We start from the raw sequence: 18935 nt of genomic DNA, 5'->3' as shown, positions 1-18935 counted from the left end.
GGGAGGTTTTATAGACCGGAACGGACCTATTCAGTCCAGTGTTTCCCACACTGGACCGGACTGAACTCCCTAAGGGTCGGGACGGTCCGGTCCCATTCGATCTACAATTGACTTTTTTTTTTATAAATCCTATGACATTTTATTTAATACCTATGTAATTATATTGTGATATATTTAATATATATATAGTATACTATTATATATATTAATATATATTAATAATATGCTAATACTATTAGTATATAGTAAATTAGTAATAGTTATTAATTTATTTCCTATAATTAATAATACACTAGTACTAATACTATAACTAATAACTATATGTAATAATAGTAATACTATATGTAATATACTAGTATTACTATATCTCTTTAAACACCACACATTTATTAATACTCTATGTCATACTATATTAAATAATAGTAATACTCTTATTACTAATACTCTATGTAGTTATATTAAATACTATATTATTAATACTCTATATAGTTATAGTGATTTAATATTAACATATTACATATTAAGTTAACTATACTAATACATTATAAATTTATACATATATGATATATTATAATTTATACCATAACTCTTATAATATGTTAATATATTAATATATACTATTACTATATATTATAGTTAATAGTTATACATTAAATAGTATAATAATACATTGATACTAAATATATATAGTTATAGACTTATAATGATTTAGTTATTATGAATTTATGATTAGTTATAGACTATTAGTAAAGTCTATATATTACGAATCCATTATAAGTATATAATTATATATATTTAGTATCAATGTATTATTATACTATTTAATATATAACTATTAACTATAATATATGGTACTGGTATATATTAATATATTAACATATTATAAGAGTTATGGTATAAATTAGTATAGTATTACTTATAGTATTAGTATTATAATTTACGATTAGTATAGACTATTAGTATAGTCTATAAGAATATATAAACTATACTGATAGTCTATAACTATTAGTAATATATATAGTTATAAACTTATACTAGTATTAGTAATGTTAGTTATGTTGAATCAATCAGTTAGTATAACTATCAGTAATTTGTATTAAACTATTAGTAATTTAGTATAACTATATTATATCAGTAGTATTAGTTATGTTGAATCAATCAGTTAGTATAACTATTTTCTACATTATCAGTATTAATAATATTAGTATTAGTTATAACCATATATCCTATATTAGACTTAAGAGTCTTAGACTTTATAATAGACTAATAGTATTAGTATAACTATATAACTATATATTAATACTAATTATAGTGAAAAGTATAATTATATAATAGTATTAATAGTAGACTAATTGTATAGCTATATATTAATATTAGTTATGTTGTTATAGTGATTTAGTATATTATAATTTATGTATTATAATTTATACTATAACTCTTATAATATGTTAATATATTAATATATATAGTAGTACTATATATTATAGTTATACATTAAAGAATATAATAATACATTCATACTAAATATATATAGTTATACAGTTATACTTATAGTGATTTAGCTATATACTAGTATTAGTATTACTTATAGTATTTAATATAACTATATAGTTTATATTAGTATAAGTATAACTATAGTATATTATAATATTAGACTATTAGTATTATTTTTTTTAATACCATATTAGACTATTATAATAGTATATAATTATAAATATTAATATAAGTAAAAAATTATATAATTAATTTATAAAATCATTTATATAAATTATATTTATTTATTTTTCATTCGGTCCGGTCTGGGGTGGAAAATCCCTAAACCGGGATCGGATCGAATGACTTTGGTCCTCCTTAAAATGGACCGGACCGAATTGGGTCCGGTCCAAAAATGGCCGATCCAATCGGTTTGACAGGTCTGGACCGGTTGATTCTCACCCCTAATTCTCAAGTGTGTATGTAAAATATATCATTTACATAATTTAAATAGTAAAATTTGATTTATAATTTAGAGTGATAGATAAAATTTTATCAAATTTTGTAATATATATTATTATTTAATTTTTTAAATTTGAAATTAATGATTTCAAAAAAAGGTAGACTGTGTATAATTCTTATAAGAATGTTGGCTCAAAGAAAATGATTTTTAATTAAATAGGATAAAAATTTATTATTATATTTTATTTGAACCCAAATAAAACCCGAATACAGCTATCCTCGAATTTCCATTCCCCAGTCCCTGCACCCAAACACCCTCCGTTTCCTTTTCTTCAAAAACCCTAGCTTTATCGGTCACACTATATATGATTCTCTTTCCCATTCGGTTCTACGTTTATCTCCGCAAGTAGCTTCTGCGATTCGGCCCTCTCAGATCTCTTGAGAGTTGAAATCACCTCCTAGATATTATGGTACGAAGCCAAATCTGGAATCATCCCTGTTCTGATTATATTTTTTTCTTGTATAATCGTGTTCTGAAACTAATTTCCACTCTTCTATCGTGATGTAGGCGCCTAAGAAGGAGAAGGCTCCTCCTCCATCATCGAAGCCTGCCAAGTCTGGTGGAGGCAAGCAGAAGAAGAAGGTAAAACTAGGGTTAGGGCTCTATTTGCATTTAGCTTCTGTGTGTTGCTGGGTTTGGATTTATTGTAGTTTATCTGCAATTATGTAGTTTCTAGGGTCCATTGGCATGAATTTTAGTGTTTACAACGGAAATGATCAATTTCCCACAACGTGTAATAACCTTTTTTAAAGTAATGTTAGTGTTTATTAAATAAGGTATTAATTAAGAGGGTGTGTGTGTGTGTTGTTTTAGCTTTTTGCTGCCTTTGTTTGATATAAATAAGTATTCTTCATTTTAAGGACTAACGAGACATTGGATGCTTGAATTTTTTAAAGATCCGCAATTGAGGTTCTATAAATGAGATTTGGAATTCCTCATTGATGCTATGTTAGGTTCCGCGGATCTTAGGTTTGATCTGGTTGAGGTTTCTGTGTAGCCTCTCAGTTTTTTTAAATGGTAATTGTAGAAATGGAGCAAGGGTAAACAAAAGGAGAAGGTGAACAATATGGTTCTGTTCGATCAGGCAACTTACGACAAGCTGCTTTCTGAAGCTCCCAAGTACAAGCTTATAACACCATCAATCTTGTCTGATCGTTTGAGGGTAATGTTTGAGATTTTGTCTTTCTAGTGTGTTTATGTTTTTTTGCTTGGTATTTGACACGTTGCAATTATGTCCTGTGTATCATGCTTTGGTGTGGTATCTTGCTCTTAATTTTGTAATTATCTGCATCTGAAATATACTAAGAATTCCTACTTTTCCTCATTGAGTAGTTGAATAATATGCCCTAGTTACACGAGAAGGCCTATAAAGAGGCCTCGACGACCTTGGTTCCGATTTTGCTAAAATTTATCACCATGCAAATGCACCTGAAAAATCCTGCTGGCTGTAATGTCCAAAGTTAGTTAAGAAGTTGGATATGGACCGTCTTTATTGTTTTATTAGTGCTAATAATAGTACATTGGGATTACACTTTTCCACGAGTTAATCATACCTGCCATTTTATCCCATGCAATATGATTAGTTCTGATATTTCCTGGTGAGTCACTGGTTTGTTTTTATTGATAGAAACAATGCGAGAGAATTAAATAGTTACAAGACGTATCCATATCCCTTTTGAGTTCTTGTTGGAAGATAAGATTTTTTTCCTTGGGTTCTTGGTAAAGATTGCTTAAATGGAATAGAATGCTTTGGCTTCCTTTGAATATGCCATATATCTAGGATAACAAGCATCATAATATGTTGCAGTGGAAAGTAATCTATGATAAATGTTACCCCATACACGAGACTCTGTACCTTTTGTGACAATTTGAAACGGTTTATCAGAGTTGTAATACATTTGAATTTTATTTTCTAAACAAGTTCTTTATTTGGGATTAGTCAAGGTATAAATTTACTTTATAAATGATGATGGTTGGTTATTGATTATTTCTTTTTCTTGTATACTTGTAATTTTCAGATTAGTGGATCTCTGGCACGCAGAGCAATTAAGGATTTGATGGCAAGGGGTTCGATTAGGATGATCTCTGCTCACTCCAGTCAGCAGATCTATACTAGGGCCACTAATACCTAATTGCCTGGAATTTTCGCTCTATGGAGAGCTAGTTTTGGTCCCTTTTGCTGCCCCACTACTTGCAAGTTTTATTGGAAAGAAGCTTTTATTGTCATTTTTAGTTGAATGTTAACATTTACCTGTCTTGTTGAATCATGTTCTTGAACCCAACGTTGAATGTTGTTTTGTTGCGACAAAAGAACCTATATTGTTAATTCAGGGAATGGGTGCTCCGAACCCACAGCTTCTCTTGACCATCCAATGATCCTAAACGATCCCAGAAAAGAACATCCTTTCTTCTCTCCTGTACAGGGAAGAGAGTACTGTTTAATCTGTCTTTAGTGCAAGATGCTTGCCTCGATGACACAAAACTGCTATATATATGAGCAGCAGCTTGAGAAAAGCAATGATCCCTTGCAATTCCACGTCTTGCTTTCTTTTAAGGCTAAAGTGAGAGGAATCCTAAGTTTTATGTTTAATAGACGTGTTTCAGGAAATAGCTTGCCATCAGGATCAATTTGATTGAATGCGCCTAAAAATTATGTATGTCGTGGGAGCCTTAACCTTGTTTGAACCTCTAGAAGATTTTTATTAGTTTTTTCTTATTTTTTAATTTTATGTGATCATTTTAATTAGAAAAGTGTTATAATTATAAAAAAAATTTGATAAATTAAATTTGAAGTCACGTTAATTTGGGAGTATTTTTTGTGATTAAAGTTCCACGTCTTGTTTGGTAAAAGTTTATATTTCAAAATTTTCATTCTATTTTAAAATTATTATCTCATCCTATTTCTTTTTTAGACATTCCTCAAATATAAATACTTGCAAATTAATCATTATAGTTTTTTTAAATTAATCATTACCATTTTTTCAAATTTTATAAAACATTATCTATCTCCTTACTATTTATAAAATTTTCATCTCATCTCACATCTCAACTTCACATTATGAAAATTGAAATTGTAAAATCTACGAATAAATAAAAGTTTTTCTAACTTTTTCATTATAATAATGGAGGCCTAAAAAAATTAAAAAAATTTAGTTACAATTACAACCGTGTACCAATATGTGCATTAATCTAATATGAGTGGTCAAAAAGTAAATTTTATTAAAAATAATACTAATTTAAATTTTGAATATGAATGAATCAGTATTAATACATAAATTAATAGCGATTTTATTTCTACATAACAAAACTCAAAATAATTCCCGCCAAACTATCCCCATCAGTTAGGAACACCTATATGGTTCCCGCCTTTCAAAGGTTGGTATAAATACAATTCTGGTTGGCATTTCCGTTGTTCGGGGTGAATCTCTTAAAGTTAAAGGTATGTTGCTGATTTATCTTTTGTTTTTCCGTTTAGTGGATTTTTCTTTCTTAAGAAACAAATAGATTGTGCGTTATTCTAATGAATTACTCTTTCGGTATTTAACTGGGATCAGAATCGACCCCTCATCCTCTTATAATGTGCAGCAGACCTGTTTGATGATTAGCCTCTTAAGCATGAATGACTAACCAGTTTCGTTTATCTTGTGATCTGGGTTTGTATTCACTATGTAGACCTGATCTTTTCCCCCTGATCATGTCGCTAACCGGTTCTTCTAGTTAATTGCTTAGTCCGACGATTCCTTTTGGAACTTTGAAGTATGATTACTACCAATTCAAACCTATAGATGTGATGCCCATTTACTGTGGTGGTCACTTTTCAGGATATGGATACATCAAGCCCTGCAGTTCTTGTCAACGCAGAGTTGTTGCGCATGTATGTAGGAAGGAAGGTTCGGACAGTGGTTCAAGTTATTGAATCTGATGGTGAAATCGCGACAGGAAAATCTGCAGACGAACGTCAATTGATTATAAAAGGACTGCCGGATGTCTCTCCTATGAGTCATGTTGAGGTGATTGGTATTGCTGAGAGTGAACAGTCCATTCGTGCTGAAAAATGGACCAACTTTGGCCACACATTTGGTATGAATTTCCCACTGATTAAAAATCTAGGGTGTTCATTCCATCAATCATGTATTCATAGTTGCATAGCGTCCACTGAGATTTAAACTGGATTAGCAAAAGCTGTTGGGTTTAAGCTCCATTGAGTTCCAAAATTCCAAAATTTTAAGGGTTTTTTCATACCCATTTGGTATTCTCAAATATGTACCAAATTGCTATATGTTTGAAACCGGAATTACATGTCTAAATATTGGAACCTCTTTTGCAGACACCCAATCATACAATCAGCTATGCCAACTTGCAAACGGGGAGTTCATAGGTTTATTTATGTAGCGAGGCATCCTTCAGCTAAAACAGATGGGAGTGTTTAGCGTTTCAAGATTGAATAAAAGACCACCAAGAAATATCCTTATGGATGCGACTACTCTCAAGAATCAGTCTTTATTTACTAGGGAATTGGGGAAATATGCTTGTATCCTACTAATCTAGTGGAACTGTTGTACCAGTCTTTATTTACTATATATTTCAACAACCTCCTTCTATGAAAAGTGTTTGATTCTAGAACAAAATCATCTGATTGAAAATTGAACCGGGTAGAAAAAGTCATCCACTTTATTCCTTTTGTCGGAATTGGATGCCTTGGTCAGAAAACGGTGGCTAAACTTCTGCTCAATGTATCTATGGCCGATAAAACTTTCCAAATCTTAAGTAATGCAAATTGAACGAATTTTGGAACCAAAGCAGTTGTAATTGTAGTAATTTCCAAATATCTCCGCTTAAAAGTTCATGGTGGATGCCAATGGAAGTAGATGTGTTGTGACTGCAAGTAGCTTCATATTATGAGCACCGTTTCTACAAACAATTTTGGGAAGGTTTTCCATATAATGAGTATTTATCTATGATTGATTCAACTTTTGATGGCACCCGGAATCATTGAATCACCATATGAAGATATCAGCAATGGATATATACACAAGATATGTCTAAGATCATTCCTTCGGTATTTTTGAGAAATGGTGTGAAAAGTGAAATTTATAGATCCGGTGAGCATGGGACATAATGGCTCGCGCTTTTGGGTTGAAGAGGCCTTTAACATGTGCACATCTAGCAGCAAAACTATGTACATCAACCAATGCTAAAGAACCAACTACCTTAAAAAATGAATAAACAGTTCATTTTGTCTATTTGTAAAGTACGTTTTCATTTTGTCAGTCCTCAAAAAATTTACAGTAGAGTTTCATTGTCATAAGAAATGAACTGATAAATTATCATTAAACATGACGTATGAGGCATTAGCCTCATTTCTTCTTTCTCTTAGATGGAGCTTTCTTATGTTTCACGGGGGATTCATTTCCAGTGAAAAGGTCATTGTACTTCTCCAGCACCCTCTCTTTTTCTTCAAGTAAGCCCAACATCTCATATGCGTCCGCCACTCTCTGCACTATTGACTTCTCCGGAGGTTTCCGATCAAAAGCTTCCAAGTCCTTGAAGAGCTTTCTCATGAAAGCATGAAATCAATACATTATTTCTGCCATTTTTTTCTGATGAGGAACCTTAGGTGCAAACAATAAACATAATATGTCTTTTACCCCGTTAAACATCAGACCCATGTAACACCGCCCCCAAATCACATGGATTGGTAATTCTTAGTATTTTACTTAATAGAAGAAACTAGAAAACTACTCCAAAATCAACTTAATAAGTTCGCTAAGTACACATGATAGCTTTCATTTAGGCTTGTGGTGGTTGGTTGTTTTTTAAATGGCAGTGAAATTGAGAGTAAATACATCAACATGTGCAACAATTATGACTCTTATAGGTATAGGAGTTGAGAAGAAGAGAGGAAAAAGGGAGGGGGAAGCAATTCAAGAAAAATGGAATCCAAATCATTTGATGAACGTCTAATTTATACAAGTAAAATGATAACTTATTAATTATCAAAAAAGTAAAACGATAACTTATCATCTCTTCTCACATCTAAGAAAGTAAAAAACTGAAAGCAGACAAGAAGCTTACCTTTACAAGACTCTTCAGCATGTTGTTTCGATAGTATATAGATATCATTTGTCTGCATAACTGCCAAGGAACTGAATGTAGATCCATCCCAATTTTCCGCTCCCAAACCTTGTGCGCTTCTTCTGCTCTGTGGTCCATATCTAAAGCCCGTATGAGTTGCCCGTATGTTCCCATTGTAGTTCCCTGACCCTTGCTTAGCATCCATTTAATTACCTAGCAGAGATTAACAAAGGATTATGACTTTTGGCTACAAATACTCATTGCCAATAGAATAATAGAACAGAAAACAGGTTGCCGACAGGGAGGACCCTAAATGAACCTCCTAATATGACTCAGCATAAAGACATCAGAATAATACGACTAAATGTATAGATAAAATACTTGCTAATTAGTAATAAGACTAAATTTAAGACATAATCACAAGGAGAGGGTGTCAAAAATGTAAATTCTTAATTGGACGAAGACTTCTTTCTACCTCAGTCCTGTAGTTGTCTTGACGTTTATTTAATTAGATTCCTATCCCCTTCATGTTCTTTGTATTATATCTCTTTTCCTTATCTTCAATAAAAAAGCATATTTTCATCTGTATCTAACAGATCATGTTCTCACACACATACACAAAAGAGACAGTGAACTGCTCATACCTGAACAACTCTATGCCACTGCTGTTCCTTTTCAAGAGCAAGCAATGCCCTCTTGATTGATACAATAGGAAAGTTTTGCTCCCATGCAACCCATGCATCTAACGCACCATAAACAGCTTCCTTACTATCCTTGATATCAAGAAGCTGCAACATCATGGTTATTAATCCTGTAAGTAGACCTTGTAACGGATATTTAGGAAGACCTCTATGCCTTAATCTTTTGATTAATATTTGTGCCAGTACAAACCACCGCGTATAATTTGGGACAGAGGGAGAATCTAACATACCATAATGGAAAAGAGGAGAAAGTACTGGTAAGCATCCATTGAGGAATTTCCACTAAACATCATCTTTATAAACTAGCATGTAAAAAACTTATAATTGCACAAAGTTGATGGAGCAGTGTAGTTCCGCAACAATTTAGTGATAGATTGGAGCATTTTGAGATATTTCTAAAGAACATACATTCCATGTAAATGAACAGACCCACTCATAAGACATATTATATTAGGATAAACACAAAAAATAAAAATAAAAATAAAGGAAAAGAGATAATTAGAAGGTATAAGTAAAAAGAAGATCCAACATCAGATTTTCTTTATGCCCAAATAACACTGAAACGTAATAGTTGGGAGATAAAAGCCACTCACCAAACAGCAGAACATACAAATGAAAAGCCTAAACCATATTCCAATGCCTTTGTATACAACATAGAGACTCGAAATGAATTGCACTAGCATAAGGGTTAAGGGAGTTCTTGCTAGGATCATAGTCGCATTCCTTACAACCCGTCCGTCCCTTCAATTGATCATAAGTGTGACACAAACAAAAATGTATAGAGGAACTGCTTGTCTCTAATGTGCTTTACAAGACGTTTCACATAACTTCATCCTACTGATAAAAGCTGGTTGAGACTAAAAGATACAGCCATTACTTTTTTTAAAGAAAGAAAAGAACTTCACCAGGATTATACTTACTGTATTTACAAGAAAATTGACTTTATCCTTCCTTGAAACATTCTCCCCAATTCGACGCTCTACGCCCCCAGCATTCTTCTCCGGACGCATAGGTTGGCCGTTGCATTCATCCTAGAAATTGCAATTCAACTGAACCAATCAACTACCAAACCCAGTACTTCTTCACAAAAGAAAATAGAGAAAATACCCATCGAATTATTGGAAAGGTACCCAAAATAATCACAACAATTTATTGAAGCTTTTTAGACACCTGAAATGATGTCTCGGTAGTTGTTGTAGGGCGTAGGTGAGATTTCTGAGATGGAAACGACATGTTGCTGTAATTGGAGCTGTTAAAATATCGGACCCGTACCTCTCCAAGCTGAGTTAACCGGCGAACCTATACGAAATAACAAATCAAATATACTGTCACTGGGACCCAAATCGCAAACGGTGCATGCAATAGAATGACCCATCAAGTGTAGCAAAAACAGCAGAGAGAGAGAGAGAGAGAGAGAGAGAGAGAGAGAGAAGTGGAAAAACTCACCAGAAAAGACATTGTAGGTGATCTAAACATGGTAGAGAAGATTCAGAAACCCCAAAAAGAATGATTACTCATTCACGCTGAAAAAGTGACCAGCCTCGAGAGAGAGAGCCGCGGTGTTAGAAAATTGGGAATGGGATGTTAAACCCCCGCCTCGAACCCTATGAAGTCATCAACACCAGCGACTGAAGTAGAAGTAAGGGGCTGGCTATTGGAAGGGTTTTTCAGAGCCTCTTCGGGCCGGACCTGGTGTAAAAGAAAAAATATAGTATAAGCATAATTGTGCATTAATCTGTTCATCAATATGATGTGATTGGTTAAAAAATAAATTTTATTAAAAATAGTATTAGTTTAAATTTTAAGTATGAATAAATCAATATTAGTATACAGATTAGTACACGGCTGTATTTATATATACGTTATAAAATTAGGATTTACACTTTCCAACGAAACACGGTCACGTTGTTGTTTAATTTTGTTAACGTGAACGCAACTACAGCAAAGCAAATGAAAAACATACGGAAATCTCATAACGCCCGTTGCTCGAGCTCTCTCTCTCTCTCCTCAAAATCAAACCCAAGCAATCAAACTTAAGAATCAAAATATGTTATACAACTTGTTAACACAATATAAATGATACGATAATAACAAATTAAGATTTAGTCTAAACGAGTTCGGATCAAAATAGGATGACTTGTTATAATCCGTTATGATACGTTAAGAAAGTTAAAATTATAATTATACCTAAAAGTAAAATTATTAAAATTTTAATTTTGATATTTTTATTATTAAATTGTAATTTTAGACTTATAGTTAATTTTATAATTTTTATAGATATTGTGATTTTAACATTTATATAAAATTATACTAAATTTAATCAGGTCAAAACTGATTAATTTCGGATTTATTCAACTTATTTACATAAACATTTTGAAACGGATCATATTGTGTCGTGTTAACTTATTTTGTAATATTTATTAATGGGTCAAAATGGATTGATACGACACGACTCGTTATGTTAATGAGTTGTGTTAGGATTTGAGATTTTAACACGATAAACTTAACGGATCGGGTTAGAGTTGACCTATATAATATAATATGCATGCTTTGACACGATACGAAAATGACCCGTTAACATGATTTGACACCCCTAATCAAACCCTTAGGGCAGGTTTGAGGTAGAGAATTCTCATCTCAAACTCGAAATTCTCATCTCATCATTACAATTTTTTCAAATTCTCACATAAAACATAATAAACAATTCAACTTTTTCAAATCTCAATTCAATTTTTTCATAATCCAAAAAAATTATAATATTAAAAATAATATTTTAAACTTTCATCTCAAATTTAAAATTATCATCTCTATCTCCAAACCTGCCCTAAAACTGAGGTCTCTGTATCTAATTTCCATTTCACTCTGTCTCAAAGGTTATTTTTTCCAAACCCAAACTCTTAATTTTTGTATCAACCTCTTCTAAAATCTGGAATGTTTTTTAATTTTAAAAGTAAAAAAGAAAATAGGATAACACAGTCTTCAATCCATCAAATATAAGTGCAAAGCTTATTGCTTACATCATTCACAATAAAGAATTTTGGAGTCAAGTAAAAGCAATGGAACAAGTGTCGTCTTTACTATTTCAGACTAAATGCCTGGTTAACATTACACAATGGTGTTACAACATTATATATTCAATACATATACTGACAAACGACCATAATTCCGTGCAAAGCGTAGATCTAAGCTTGTAACAGAAAGATGATCACTAATAGTAGGGTACAAGTTAAGACACCTAAAACATAAATGACGGATCCAATTACACGATGGTAGCGCATGTTTGGAACATGGGTTATAATCTCTGCTAGAGCTATGTAAGCAAATGATATTGGAACGAAAACTAGCAGGATTATAACGTTGGCCGTGTTCAATGCAGAATTGGATGAGGACATCACTTGCAGAAGGTTAAGCAACACCTCAACCAGCTTGTTCATAATTCTTAGGGCTGAGCACCGATTCAATCGGAGTCAGAATTGGCATCCTTCGACTCCGACTCCGACTTTGTCGGAGGCCGAATCCGACCTCCGACTCCGACTCCGCTTACATCCCACTCCGCTCCGACTCCGACTCCGACATGTCGGAGCGGAGTCGGAGCGGAGTCGGAGTTGGGCTTTTTGTTGGGCTTTTTTATTGGGCTTTTTTTTAGACTTTTTTCTTTGACCCAATTAACATTCAATTTTACAATTTGCAACTCAAATCGGATTTGGGCTTCTATATCAATTTTTTAAAACAATATAATTTGAGATTTCTAATTTATCTAACCAAAATTATTACATTAGAAAATAAAACTAAATTCAAAATCTATCACTATAAAAAATAAAACTAAATTCAAATGTGTAACCAAAATTAAAAACTAAATTAAAACTAAATACACACATTAAAATTACATAACCAAAATTACAACCTAAAATTAAAAATACATAACCAAAATTAAAAATACATAACCAAAATTAAAACCTAAAATTAAAAATAAATAACCAAAGGTCCAAAATTAAAACATAAAATTAAAAATACATAACCAAAATTAAAACCTAAAATTAAAAATACATAACCAAAGGTCCAAAATTACAACATAAAATTAAAAATACATAACCAAAGGTCCAAAATTACAACATAAAATTAAAAATACATAACCAAAGGTCCAAAAAATGTCATTTTTCAACTTGTGCCTGAAAAAAAAGAACAAAATTAGTAAAGAAATAAGATACCATATAAATTTATAAAAATAAAGAAAGCAAAATTGAAATAAGATACCAGAAACAAGATTGTCAATCCTCTTCACGAAGTATGCTAGCCATAGAATTGGCTAATTCTGCATTAAGATGTTAAAGTATAGGAAATTAATATTACAAAATGTTAAAATCAACTCATATAAGAACTTAAAAAATTTTTCTAATACATTACCTGAGTCTAGCTTATAGCTCTCTGCATCATCAATGGCTTCAGAATAATTTTGACTCAAGCATATGGGAGTAGACTTCAACCAATTTTGCGAGCACACAAGAGCTTCTACAGTTTTAGGAGCCAAAGAGCTCCTAAACGGATCCAGGACACGGCCTCTTGTACTAAATGCTGACTCAGATGCAACGGTGGTGATAGGAATGGCCAAGATATCTCTTGCCATTAGAGCAAGAACTGGATACTTGGTGGAGTTGACTTTCCACCAAATTAAAATATCGAAACTCCCCATAGGAATCTCAATGTTCTCCAACAAATACCGTTCTAACTCCGACTTACAATCCATCAATGATGCTGTATGCTCTTTATGGAACTCGCTCAAAAAATCCAAGGGATCATAATCTGTAACAATACTACTACTCCCCATTGATGCACTAGCTTCACCGCTTTGAGTTTTGTTAGCACCAGTTCCGCACCCACCACCAAACTCTACATATGCCTCATACAAATATTCCATATCCCTCTTGAGGAGTGCAACAAATTTCTCACCCTTCTCCTCACCCAATGTTTTCTTGAACCAATATGCTTGAGTAACCAATTTGAACCGTGGATCAAGAATAGCAGCAATAAACAACAACCGATTTATTTTTTCAAGATCACCCCAATACTTATTATACTTTGTCTTCATTCTGAAAGCCATTGAACTCAAATGTCGATTACTATTGTCACAAAAATTATTCAAGTGTTTATGAATGGCAATAAGCTCTTGGACATAATTATTTGATGTCACATATAATGTACCAGAAATGCGCAATGTAACACCATAAAAAATTTGAAGAAACTTCGAAAAGTTTCTTATAGTCTCCCAATCATCCGGGCCAGGAGCTCCTAGACCCTTTCTCCCATGTCCATCCTCAGACAAATAAACTCGTGAGTAGGGATCTTCATCAAGCAAAAGTTGGAAGGCTTTTTGATAATTCTCAGCCACGTCCAACATAAGAAAAGTCGAATTCCATCTAGTAGGTACGTCAAGAGTCAAAAAACTAGAGCATTGAACTTTTGATCTATCAACACAAGACTTGAAAGTGGCAAGTCTTTGGGGAGAAGACTTCACATACTTGATCAAATTTCGGACCCTTACAATTGAGTCATCAACATCTTTCAAACCTTCACTCACAATAAGGTTTAAAATGTGTGCCGTACACCTCATGTGAATAAACTCGTGAGTTGCAATACAATCCGCACTTCCTATTTCCCTTGTTCTCAACCAATCAATAGCGGAGTCGTTAGAGGTAGCATTATCCACTGTAATTGTGAGGATTTTGTCAATGCCCCAATCAAGCATACACTCCTCCAACTCCCTCCCAATCGTTGCCCCCTTATGGTCACTAATCTGAACAAATGAAATGATCCGCTTATGCAACTTCCAATTATTATCAATAAAGTGAGCGGTCACACACATGTAATTAATATTTTGGATAGAAATCCAAGTGTCGGTAGTCAGGCATACTCTAAGTTTGGTGGTCAAAAACTTTTTCTTCAAACTATCCTTCTCTCTCAAGAATACCCTCATGCAGTCACGCATTACGGTAAATTGAGAAGGAATAGGAAACCTTGGATCAAGGGCTTTAACAAATTCCCGAAACCCTTCTCCCTCAACACACCTAAATGGTAGCTCATCCACTATCACCATCCTAGCAAGGGCAGCTCGAATTTTTTTCTCATTATATTTGGCCATCCCTAAGGTCTTCTCCCCTTCCCGTCCTTCACTTCTTGCTTCCGGGACCAAGAAAGTTTGACTCTTGTCCAATTTACTCTTACGGTTTTTGGGGCAAAGTTGGATGTGTGTTTTCATGGCCGAAGTGCCTTGCCTTTTGGGATGGCATTTCCATTGCCTATGACAATGGTTACAAGTAGCTATAGGCTCTTCGGGATCACAATCGGGCACTCTTGTGAAGTGGGACCATACCTCAGACTTATTCTTAGGATTTCTACTACTAGGTGGAGGGCGAGGGGTAGAATGAAAGGCACTATGAGTGCCTACCGAAGAGCCTATTGGTCCGCTAGACTCATCAACTATTGGAATGAGAATATCAATCGGTTGTTCTAGGGGTGGAATGCCAGGACAAGATGCACCTGTGGATGTAGGAGTGTTTGTGCCTTCCATATCCATGATTTAATAACTAGAACTGTAGAACACAACAAAATAAGATAAACATAAACAAAATACATTCCTGAACTAATGTAAAGATTAATCAAGTAAAAAAAGATATCAGTAAAATTCTTGTCTAATGACCCCTCTGACATTTTTTAGACCATATTTTGAAAAAACTATATTTTGAAACATCCATTGGGAGTACTCTTATAATTAAGGGAGTTGAGAATTAATTCACATGCATGCATGTTCACTAAATATTGTTATGATGATTAGATCATACTATCATGATTTTTTTTTTTTGTATTTAAAAGAGAAACAATTAATCTGCATGCATCTAATTACCAAGAACGTGGGCTTGGTGATCTTCTTTAGCTCGATCATGCTGTCATGCATATATGCCCAATTCATTGAATAATATTATATAATATTGTAGACTAATATTACAAGAAAATAAATCCAAGTTCAGATGTAAAAGGTACATTAACTTGCTTTGAATGTGCAGCTAGCAACAAATATTGGCATTGCGGCATTATAACAAACACATGATGTCCAGACTGAGACATTCATGTAATATTCATGTAATAATTTCTAGGCCGGTTGATGGGTTCCTCGTACTGATGTTTGGAAAACTTAAGTATATTGGATTTACATCTGCACCGATCATTTTAGTTTATTTCACTACATTCATATATATAGCTGGTTGGTAAATGCAGGTTCACATATATATATAGTTTATTTCACTACATTCATATATATTATATAGTACTACTTGTAGTTGTAGTGTTATTTCCGCGTGTTTAGCAAATAATAGAGGGAAATTAAAATTCTTACAACTACTAGAAAAAACAGGAAAAGCTACACAGACAATGCAACACAAAAACCACTACACTCTCAAATCAACCCATACACTTTTGGTTTTCACATTTGGGACAGACAGAAATTCACTTATAGTGGGCGACGGCTGATGGGTGTCGGGCCGTGTGCGATGAGGCGTTGGTCTGGGTCACTCCGAGATGGGTTTTTCAACTTTTTCCGGTTTGGAGATGAGAGGGTTAGCCAGTTAGCCAGCAGCAGCAGCAGCAGGGGACTCGGGCGTACAGCAGGGGACTCGGGAATGCATGTGACGGCATGCGACGGCACCGTGGAGCTAGATGGAGCGGCGGCCTGGAGGGGGGCGCCGATGACTCGGGGAAGGACTGAAGGAATTTCCAAGATTCAAATCTCAAAACTTGCTTGTTGAAACTGGAAAGGGGGACGGGAGAAGGGGGGGGGGGCGGATGGGTTATTAGATTTAGGGTTTTTAACTTTTAACTTTAGGTCTTTAGGTCTTGAGGTCTTGAGGGTATAATCGTAATATTAAATTAGTAATATAAAATATAAACCCTTAATATATATAGTATATATATATTAAATTATAATCGTATATATAGTATATATATAATCGTAATATTAAATTAGTAATATAAAATATAAACCCTTAATATATATAGTATATAAAATATAAAATATAAAAATACATAGTATAGTAACTATATACTATATAAGCCCTTAATATATATAGTATATATATAACTATATATTATATATAATATAACTATATATTATATATTGACTTATAGTAAACTAGTAATGTAAAATATAAAATAAGCTATAGTAATTTATATAGTAACTTATAGTAAATTAGTAATGTAAATTAACTATATAAGCTATAGTAACTTATATAGTAACTTATATAGTACCTTATAGTAAATTAGTAATGTAAATTAACTAAATAAGGTATAGTAACTTATATAGTAACTATATTATTATATAGTTAACTTATAGTAAATTAGTAATGTCAATTAACTATATAAGGTATAGTTATATAAAACATATAAATATATATGATTAATGCATAAAAAATACATAGTATAGTAACTATATACTATATAAGCCCTTAATATATATAGTATATATATAACTATATATTATATATAATATAACTATATATTATATATTGACTTATAGTAAACTAGTAATGTAAAATATAAAATAAGCTATAGTAACTTATATAGTAACTTATATAGTACCTTATAGTAAATTAGTAATGTAAATTAACTAAATAAGGTATAGTAACTTATATAGTAACTATATTATTATATAGTTAACTTATAGTAAATTAGTAATGTCAATTAACTATATAAGGTATAGTTATATAAAACATATAAATATATATGATTAATGCATAAAAAATACATAGTATAGTAACTATATACTATATAAGCCCTTAATATATATAGTATATATATAACTATATATTATATATAATATAACTATATATTATATATTGACTTATAGTAAACTAGTAATGTAAAATATAAAATAAGCTATAGTAACTTATATAGTAACTTATATAGTACCTTATAGTAAATTAGTAATGTAAATTAACTAAATAAGGTATAGTAACTTATATAGTAACTATATTATTATATAGTTAACTTATAGTAAATTAGTAATGTCAATTAACTATATAAGGTATAGTTATATAAAACATATAAATATATATGATTAATGCATAAAAAATACATAGTATAGTAACTATATACTATATAAGCCCTTGATATATATAGTATATATATAACTATATATTATATATAATATAACTATATATTATATATTGACTTATAGTAAACTAGTAATGTAAAATATAAAATAAGCTATAGTAACTTATATAGTAACTTATATAGTACCTTATAGTAAATTAGTAATGTAAATTAACTAAATAAGGTATAGTAACTTATATAGTAATTATATTATTATATAGTTAACTTATAGTAAATTAGTAATGTCAATTAACTATATAAGGTATAGTTATATAAAACATATAAATATATATGATTAATGCATAAAAAATACATAGTATAGTAACTATATACTATATAAGCCCTTGATATATATAGTATATATATAACTATATATTATATATAATATAACTATATATTATATATTGACTTATAGTAAACTAGTAATGTAAAATATAAAATAAGCTATAGTAACTTATATAGTAACTTACTAACTTATAGTAAATTAGTAATGTAAATTAACTATATAAGCTATAGTAACTTATATAGTAACTTATAGTAAATTAGTAATGTAAATTAACTATATAAGGTATAGTAATTTATAGTAACTTATAGAGTTATAGTAAATTAGTAATGTAAATTAACTATATAAAGTATAGTAATTAGCAACTTATAGTGTAACTAATAACTATATTAACTTATAGTAACTTATAGTAAATTAGTAATGCAAATTAACTTATACTAACTATATTAACTTATATTATTCATTATAATGTTTATACATTATTATTTATTAGATGTTAATATATTGATAACACATATTTTTATAAAATATGCACAATATCGGAGTCGGAGTGGAAGTCGGCGTCGGAGTCGGAGTCGGATTCGGAGTGAAAATCGGAGTCGGAGTCGGAATGGAAGTCGGAATCGGAGTCGGAAGTCGGAGTCGGAGTCGGAAGTCGGAGTCGGAGTCGGAGGATTAATCGGAGTCGGAGTCGGTGTGTCGGAGTCGGAGTCGGAGCGGAGCAGAGTCGGGACAGCTCCAC

At 31.9% G+C, this 18935-nt stretch overlaps 4 protein-coding genes across 4 annotated transcripts; 2 read left to right on the top strand and 2 right to left on the bottom strand.

Annotated features, from left to right (window-relative positions):
- Positions 1-2247: 2247 nt before the first annotated feature.
- LOC122292951 (40S ribosomal protein S25) lies at positions 2248-4364 on the top strand. The gene is made up of 4 exons (XM_043101532.1): positions 2248-2405; positions 2504-2578; positions 3024-3158; positions 4015-4364. The coding sequence occupies exons 1-4, from the start codon at positions 2403-2405 to the stop codon at positions 4126-4128; spliced, it is 327 nt and encodes a 108-aa protein (XP_042957466.1). The 5' UTR covers positions 2248-2402; the 3' UTR covers positions 4129-4364.
- A 916-nt stretch (positions 4365-5280) lies between these two features.
- On the top strand, positions 5281-6624 carry LOC122291423 (replication protein A 14 kDa subunit B-like). Its single transcript, XM_043099131.1, has 3 exons — positions 5281-5435; positions 5818-6076; positions 6324-6624. Exons 2-3 carry the CDS (start codon positions 5821-5823, stop codon positions 6386-6388), a joined length of 321 nt encoding a protein of 106 aa, XP_042955065.1. The 5' UTR covers positions 5281-5435; positions 5818-5820; the 3' UTR covers positions 6389-6624.
- Positions 6625-7215: 591 nt separating this feature from the next.
- Positions 7216-10450, bottom strand: LOC122290868 (pentatricopeptide repeat-containing protein At4g18975, chloroplastic). The gene is made up of 6 exons (XM_043098537.1): positions 10219-10450; positions 9943-10071; positions 9693-9803; positions 8716-8859; positions 8072-8284; positions 7216-7548 (listed from the first exon to the last, which is right to left on the bottom strand). The coding sequence occupies exons 1-6, from the start codon at positions 10246-10248 to the stop codon at positions 7354-7356; spliced, it is 822 nt and encodes a 273-aa protein (XP_042954471.1). The 5' UTR covers positions 10249-10450; the 3' UTR covers positions 7216-7353.
- Positions 10451-12900: 2450 nt separating this feature from the next.
- On the bottom strand, positions 12901-16301 carry LOC122292655 (zinc finger BED domain-containing protein RICESLEEPER 1-like). Its single transcript, XM_043101111.1, has 5 exons — positions 16278-16301; positions 15342-15359; positions 13177-13691; positions 13027-13084; positions 12901-12941 (listed from the first exon to the last, which is right to left on the bottom strand). Coding segments are annotated over exons 2-4 (561 nt in total). The 5' UTR covers positions 15344-15359; positions 16278-16301; the 3' UTR covers positions 12901-12941; positions 13027-13040.
- Positions 16302-18935: the final 2634 nt, after the last annotated feature.

The sequence above is a fragment of the Carya illinoinensis genome, chromosome 13 (genome assembly GCF_018687715.1).
Source record: "Carya illinoinensis cultivar Pawnee chromosome 13, C.illinoinensisPawnee_v1, whole genome shotgun sequence".
NCBI classification, from domain to species: Eukaryota; Viridiplantae; Streptophyta; class Magnoliopsida; order Fagales; family Juglandaceae; genus Carya; species Carya illinoinensis.
Note: the sequence above shows the minus strand (reverse complement) of the source record. Positions and strands in the feature narration are given on the sequence as shown.

Excerpts from the sequence above, each read along its gene's own strand:
- LOC122292951 (XM_043101532.1), top strand. Across the intron at positions 2,579-3,023 it reads GAGGCAAGCAGAAGAAGAAG|AAATGGAGCAAGGGTAAACA; the intron begins GTAAAACTAGGG and ends TGGTAATTGTAG. Across the intron at positions 3,159-4,014 it reads TCTTGTCTGATCGTTTGAGG|ATTAGTGGATCTCTGGCACG; the intron begins GTAATGTTTGAG and ends TGTAATTTTCAG.
- LOC122291423 (XM_043099131.1), top strand. The coding sequence starts at position 5,821 with ATGGATACATCAAGCCCTGCAGTTCTTGTCAACGCAGAGTTGTTGCGC. Across the intron at positions 6,077-6,323 it reads CAACTTTGGCCACACATTTG|ACACCCAATCATACAATCAG; the intron begins GTATGAATTTCC and ends CCTCTTTTGCAG.
- LOC122290868 (XM_043098537.1), bottom strand. The coding sequence starts at position 10,248 with ATGTTTAGATCACCTACAATGTCTTTTCTG. Across the intron at positions 9,804-9,942 it reads CTACCGAGACATCATTTCAG|GATGAATGCAACGGCCAACC; the intron begins GTGTCTAAAAAG and ends TGCAATTTCTAG. Across the intron at positions 8,860-9,692 it reads TCAATTTTCTTGTAAATACA|CTTCTTGATATCAAGGATAG; the intron begins GTAAGTATAATC and ends ATGATGTTGCAG.
- LOC122292655 (XM_043101111.1), bottom strand. Across the intron at positions 13,085-13,176 it reads GAGCTATAAGCTAGACTCAG|AATTAGCCAATTCTATGGCT; the intron begins GTAATGTATTAG and ends ATCTTAATGCAG.